A 7,035-nucleotide genomic window follows, 5' to 3' on the forward strand; every position below is an offset into this window, starting at 1 on the left:
GGTGTATTTTACTGCATTTGACCCCAGTTCAGAGAATAACAAATGTACCACGCTGGAGAGATGGAGGGAGAGAGAGAGAATTATTTAAACATATGTTCTGCCATTAAAGGCTAGTTCAAATTGATCTGATTTATCAGTGCGTCATTTCCCTAACATCTACAAGTATTATTGATCGAAAATGATTACGTTTTCTACTTTGTTAGATGTCCTGTGAGTATAATGTCAGTAATGGAATGGACAGAATTGTCGCACGTAAATCCAAGCTTTTTCTTTACTGTTATGATGTCCTGGGTTGAATAGTGATGTCTGTGATTAAGACATCGATTACAGCACTTAATCATTTAGATCAGCATGCTGCACTACTATCACCATTCTAAAAATTTAATGTGACAAGTGCTGGAATGTATAACTACACCTTAGCAGCCCTGATGGAAGTGAAGTGTTCCCTTTCCATATAAGGAATGATCTATTTACAGCGGTTGTAGTGATGGAAAATAAAGACGAGCCTGTGATCTGAGCCTTATGTTTTAATGATGTGTTTTTTGGTCTTTAGAGACTGAGAACATGGGATGAATGAATGAGTGTAAACAGAGAGGGAGGAGAGAACAGTGACAGGTGGGCTGAGGTATTGAAAGGATGGGGAGAACGAGACGGAGGAGGAGGAGGAAGAGAAGAAGTGGCTGAGAGGAGGGCAAGAGCAGTATATAAGACCCGGTCTGCCTCTACTTCCCTTACACAGCCGCTAGCTTCTCTTTTTCTTTGACGAAAATAAAGGCAGCACTCTTCTGACACTCAGGTAAATGGATGGATGGATGGCTGAGACTGAACCACTGAGGTGGCATTGACAATACAGTTATATACAAATATATTTGATGTATGTGTATATAACTACATACAATACAGTTATATACTTTATACAGTTAGATTAATTATATATTGAAGTGATTGAGTTTGGTTAAAGGCAGAATATTTAACGATGGGATATAAATGCTTATACTGAACCAGATGTGATTAGCCTGTTTTGCTTTGTGACAGCCTGAAATATTTAATATTTAATGCAGTTTATGACGAGTTGATGCAATGCTATTTACATAACTATTACTAACTATTAAATAACAACTGCAGTGTTAATCTGATTTTAATATAATTGTCCTGGATGTAATAGTGATTGACAGAGCCATGTCCTGGCTCCGTGTATATTAATGTGTGTGCGTGTGTGTGTCTGACCCCAGTGCAGTGAAGCTTAAACTGAGTTCATCTTACACTCAGCCAGGTAGTTTCCTCTTCTGCTCTCTAGGTTCAGAGTGTGTTTTCTCAGCTTAGGATTTCACTCTTATCAGCGGGCTCACATTTCCCTTATCTAGTTAAAGTCCTCCTCCAGAACCATCAGCCCCCTTATTGCAACAGTTTAGGGTTCTGCAAAAATAACAATCTTTTGACCTAGTAGAGCCGAAAAATAGGGGTTGCAAGATTTCTCTGAGATTTAACACATTCAGCTTCCTTGAGCGTAAAGCAATGTTGTATTTCTGTTTTTGTTGTTTTTTTTCCTGCCCAGTATGTCGACCCTGAACTCAGAGAATGCCACCACCCTGGAGAATGCCATGCAGTTGATGATCCAGACCTTCCACAAGTACTCTGGAAATGAGGGGGACAAATTCACACTCAGCAAGACCGAGCTCAAAGATTTGCTTACCCAGGAGCTAGGAAACTATCTGGGGGTAAGAAGATATTAATTCTCTATATCCAATTCTCTATATGCAGTATATGCCTTGTGTTTGAAATAGCACAAGCTACATTTATAAAGCGGAGCTCTCCCATGAACAGCATGCACAGGACAAGGACGCTGTAGAGAAGGTGATGGGCGACCTGGACTCAAACAATGATGGCGAGGTGGACTTTTCAGAGTTCGTCATCCTAGTCGGCGCGCTCACCGTGGCCTGCAACGACTTCTTCCAGGAGTACAACCCAGACAAAGGTGCTAAGAAGGAGTAGATGCTGATTCATCTCTCTGAACTAAAGCTAACAAATGACCACTGAATGAAAAAAAATAAAAAATGGAGAAAAGCAGGCAGGTAAAGAGATATGTGTGTATACCGATCTATGCGCACCAATACTATCAATGTAAAATTCTACACATATTGGGCCACAGAATGTGTGGTTGGTGGGCTGTGGTCTTACGAAAGTCAAACATAAATTAGAGGGAGTGAATTCCAGTTCAATGATGGTCATTGTTGAATACTGTATGTGTATATTGTCACTTCTTTATCCTTTCATTTTTATTAAAAAAAAACAAAACTATTTTGTCTGTTCATTGTAGAACCACATTATCTTCAACATTATAATAAAGATCACATTTTAAAAGCGCAATTATCCTCTGTGATTTTTGTCCTTTAGGGGTGACAAGTTTTTGTGTGTAACTAATAGAAGCTGCAGTTGTTATAGGTCTCATCTTTCTTCAGGGATCCCAGGGGTTAGACTGCTTTACAAAGCTTACATTACATCTTTATACTGGAAACTATAAAACGCCATGTTCACAGACAAATAGCGGTGAGGTAATACCAGGTGGGGAAAGTAATAACTACAGTGCATGTACTTTTGTTACAGTACTTGAAAACATGGTTTACTGTAATAATAATAAAAAAAGTAAATCATAGTACTTTTATTTGAGTTTGTTTAAAAAAAATCTGTGTCACTACATATATATTTTTTATTACATTAATGCATTTAACTCCAGAAGTCTGTAAACCAATTAAAAGATTGTATGTGCAAATTTTAATTAATTCAATATCAAGAACCCAATCTAAATAAAGCAGTTTTCTGATGAAAGTCTGTGCTTCAGGCTCAATCAGCAGCAGGAATGACTCACACAGTGCAGACAGTTGAGCATCCCTGGCCCAGTTTATCCATACAGGTATCTTTAAATGCTTCAAAGGAATCAGCAGGATAATGTGCAAATAATGTCAGAGATACAAGCATTTCATAAACATCCTACATCTACATCCAACTTGTGGAAAAATGTACCAGTAAGACATTAGATAGCTGAGTGAGCTAGTCAAGCTAGTTAGCATTTTTTTTTTTTTTTTGATGTTTTACAGTATGAAAGTGCTGCTTGAGTTAAATATGTCTAAGTGCTGCTTCAGTCTGTAAGTAACACTCAGGATAATGTGTAAAGGGCAACTTTGCTAGATAGCTGCATGTATATCTAGCTAGAAACATGAATTAATGTATTAAAGTATGAATTAACATGAGCTAGTTAGTTAGATGATGATCACAGCAAGCTGGAAATTCCAACAGCATTTGGTTACGTTAGCTAACATTACCCTCCTTTATATACTTTTTGATTTGTGGTTATGATGCTTGTTATGATTGTTGTTGTTGTTGTTGTTTTTAAAGAAGAAGGAAAGATTATAAATATTTTCAGATTAGTTGTGTAAGTTGTAGGCATATTAGTAAGTTATAAAGTATGTTATAAGGTATAAAGTAATTACTCAAGTTTAATTTTTTTTTTCATAACCAGACAGATATTTTTGCTTGAGTAATTTTTTTGGATTGCCACTCAAGTGAATTATTACAGTATTCTAGTAGCAGTAATTTTTCTCAAGTCAGTGTGGTTTGTACTCTTTCCACTACTGGTTAATAGAGAAATTTTGCACATTGGTATTCATACCTGAGCTGTAACCATGAACGGATTAATTAATTGAATATAGCTTCCCTGTAAAATCCACAGAAAAGACACTGGAGGCACATCATACCGTAATTGCTTAGCTTAAGGACTGAATTTTAAATGGATAAAATTATGACCCATTGTAGGCTTATGTAAAGTGTGCTGTAAGTGTCGCAAAGGAGGACTTGCTCAACTTATAAAATCATGAGCACATTTTACTTTATAGAGCACATTACAAAATCATTGAAAATATATTATTAATTCAATAAATCAAAATAGTTAATTAAAAGCGCCTACAACCCGGGCACGCATTAGCGTCATGACCTTGATTAGATTTTGTCTGTGCAGAATATAAAAAAGAAAAAATATGTTTGTGTCCTGTCCAGTCAATGGCTTCAGCTCTCACACCGTTTCTCACCCCTGTCTAAGCTTTATGGTTTCTGCTGCTTTGAAAAAATTGAATGAAGTACTAGACTGCTATTATATGGTTATTTGAATGCTTACCATTTTCTTACCATTAGTTCCCCCTCCTCTTTTTTTTTTCTGAAGATGTCTCTAAATTTCTCTTTCATTTTCTATCCACCAATTTTATCAGGGTTACTGGTAAGTGCTTGATTTTAAAGGTGAAAAACCCATCTTGGATGCTCCCACTCAAGAAAATTTGGCAACCTTTGAGGCATGAACGTCCATCCGTTTTCTGTACTGCTTATCCTATACAGGGTCACTGCGAGTCTGGAGACTATCCCAGGGGTATCCCAGGGGACTTGGGGCACAACTGACACCCTGGACAGGGTGCCAACCCATCGCAGGGTACAATCATACACACACTCAAACAATTTTGTGATGCCAATCAGTCTACAACGCATGTCTTTGGACTGGGGGAGGAAACCGGAGTAAACCCCTGAAGCACAAGGAGAACATGCAAACACAGGGTGGAGGCGCAAATCAAACCCCCAACCCTGGTGGTGCGATACAAACGTGCTAACCATTAAGCCACCGTGTCCCCTGGCATGAACTTGGTCATTTTAATCATCTGAATGGGCCAGGCTTAAGCACCTGTGTGCGCTGACTACATACTGAAATATCTTTTTAACTTAAGTATTTGCTTACTTAAGATGCGAATGTTTAACTCATAATACAGCCCAAACTGAAAAACATTTTTGCTGACTCACTAGCTAGCACATTTAACTAACATAGCATTAGGAGTTGTAATTATTGCAAAATCAGGCACATTTTATGGATGATACACAGGATGCGACAGAGAGAAAACATATCTTTTCCCAGGATATTGAAAAAGCAACACAAAATGACACTTAAACTGGTTTAGAGACATGACCATGCAAACACAGTCCCAGTGTCGTAAGTTATGGACCTGCTGAATTTCACTGTGAATCTACTTTACGTAGAACTAGCCTGGCATTCGTCAGTGTGGTTAAAATACCTTGTACTGAAAGTGGCACCTGTTATGGTTTAGAACATGTACTGGAGTTACAATACTGAAACTCAACACACTAGATTGAATAACAGTTTCCCTTTTACTAGTACAGGCGCTTCTTATGCAGGAATCAGACGGTCTTAAGAAAACACTGTACTCACTAATTTCCAAGAAGCGATTTCTAAACCTTTTAATTAGACACACTTGATCATAAATCAGATACACACATAAAGTAATGAACCTCCAGCCTTTATTTAACAGGTTAAGATAAAGTTTGGGGTCAGGCAGAGGAACAAAGGTGTGAGTCTGGCGAGGGAGTGTGTGAGGGTGTGTTTAAAGTGTGCATAGAGGGGTGCATCTTTATTTGCCAGCATAACACATCTCTTGGCAAGTATTTGTTTCTAATGTAGATAAAAATAGAAAATATGATACAATTCCTTTTTCCTTTAGTCATCTGAAGGACGGTTAAGGTTACTTTAGAGGATTTGAAACATGGCCTCGTGCCCCTAAGGCGATGATGCAGAAATATATACGCAGGAGAATCTGAGGACGGTGATGACTCACCTGAAAGGGACGCAGGAACACACAAGTGGACTTGAATCTGAAAATGCCGTCAGATATGTATTTTCAGTGACCATCTTCTATAATAAGCTTTAAGAAAGAACAGGCTTAGAAAATGCTGCAAAATAAAAGCAGGTTATTACTGTGAAAACCCCTCTGATCAAGAGACTTGCAATGAGCGAACCCCAATCGTTCTCCACAGGTAAGTGAATGATTAAAATTCATAGAGATAACGTTTATGATACAGAGAATAATGATACTAGGATATCTCTCTAATGTAACTTTGAAGGCAAGGGATCAAATAGAGGGAGACGATTCAAGCAATGAGATAGTTACAGTTCAGTGGAGATGATGGCAGCAGTGCAGACAAGGTTATGGTACAAACATAGTGCAGGAGTGTATTGTTACCCAGCACTACAAATGAGAGAGTCCCAAAACATTAATAATACACCGTGTGTGCTCCACTATTCGTTCATAGCAAATGTCAACGCACATTACAGCTGCACAAGGAATCAAAACATGTAAAAGGAAAGGTGAGAGTAGTGGAGAGAAGGAAAGGAAAAGAGGAACTTAAATCCAATCTGCATATCACAGCTGTAATGGATCTGATTATTTATTTATTTATTTATTTATTTTTTAATCTAACCTCTGTACCTATTCAATCTGCCTCTTTATTTTCCTTTATCTCCATTTCCCAGAACCTAGATTTGTCCATTTTCCAGAACTACCTGCTAAATTCAGCAACCGTTCAGTTTTCATTTTCATCAAAATTTTATATCAAGAATATACTGTACATCGCTCTAGCTGCTTGTCATTCATCGCTATCCGTTTCTCCCCTTATCATTGTGTATTGTCATGGGTGTTACACTTTTAAAAAAAACAACATTCTGGTTATGTCAGTAGAATAATATAATATTGCCTCACAGCCTTAAATGAGCATTGACTTGTGCTCTGACACATAAACAATGACACTGGGCATATATGTATGTGCATATAGCACAATCTATAGCATGTAGGCCATAGACTAGGAAAAATGAATCAATACTTCAAATTTTTCAGAATAGGTGGAAATAAAATGACTTTTCTCTTAAAGCCATTTCTCCTACAGTAGTTAGCAGTCACTTGAGGACGTTGTATGCTTGCTGTCACCCACGCTTGGTGGCGCTCGTGGGTGAAGATGGCTCAATCTAGCAGGCTGCTTACAGAGGAAAACATTGGTTGGCTGGCAGAGTGACGTGTGCTCTCTCCCTGATTGGCTTGCTTATTTTGTCACTCAAATGAGAGGAGGGAGGGTATTAGATGAGAGGTGCTTCACATTTAAAAAATAAAATAAAATAAAATTGCTGTGTGGTTATTGATTGTGTTTAGATATTCC

General features: G+C 37.9%; 1 protein-coding gene across 2 annotated transcripts; it reads left to right on the forward strand.

Annotated features, from left to right (window-relative positions):
• The first annotated feature begins 410 nt into the window (after window positions 1–410).
• Window positions 411–2,173, forward strand: s100t (S100 calcium binding protein T). 2 transcript variants are annotated; one of them, XM_053624007.1, is made up of 3 exons: window positions 411–796; window positions 1,556–1,718; window positions 1,825–2,173. In XM_053624007.1, the coding sequence occupies exons 2-3, from the start codon at window positions 1,557–1,559 to the stop codon at window positions 1,990–1,992; spliced, it is 330 nt and encodes a 109-aa protein (XP_053479982.1). In that variant the 5' UTR covers window positions 411–796; window position 1,556; the 3' UTR covers window positions 1,993–2,173. The 2 variants fall into 2 exon arrangements, with proteins under 2 accessions (XP_053479982.1, XP_053479974.1); XM_053623999.1 differs by lacking the exon at window positions 411–796 and having other exon boundaries at window positions 1,249–1,718.
• The last annotated feature ends 4,862 nt before the right edge of the window (window positions 2,174–7,035 follow it).

The sequence above is a fragment of the Ictalurus furcatus genome, chromosome 1 (genome assembly GCF_023375685.1).
Source record: "Ictalurus furcatus strain D&B chromosome 1, Billie_1.0, whole genome shotgun sequence".
Classification (NCBI taxonomy): domain Eukaryota; kingdom Metazoa; phylum Chordata; class Actinopteri; order Siluriformes; family Ictaluridae; genus Ictalurus; species Ictalurus furcatus.

What these genes read in the sequence shown, in the direction of transcription:
- s100t (XM_053624007.1), top strand. Translation starts at nt 1,557, where the DNA reads ATGTCGACCCTGAACTCAGAGAATGCCACCACCCTGGAGAATGCCATG. An exon ending in AGCTAGGAAACTATCTGGGG is followed by an intron (nt 1,719 to 1,824) that starts GTAAGAAGATAT and finishes TCCCATGAACAG; the next exon opens with CATGCACAGGACAAGGACGC.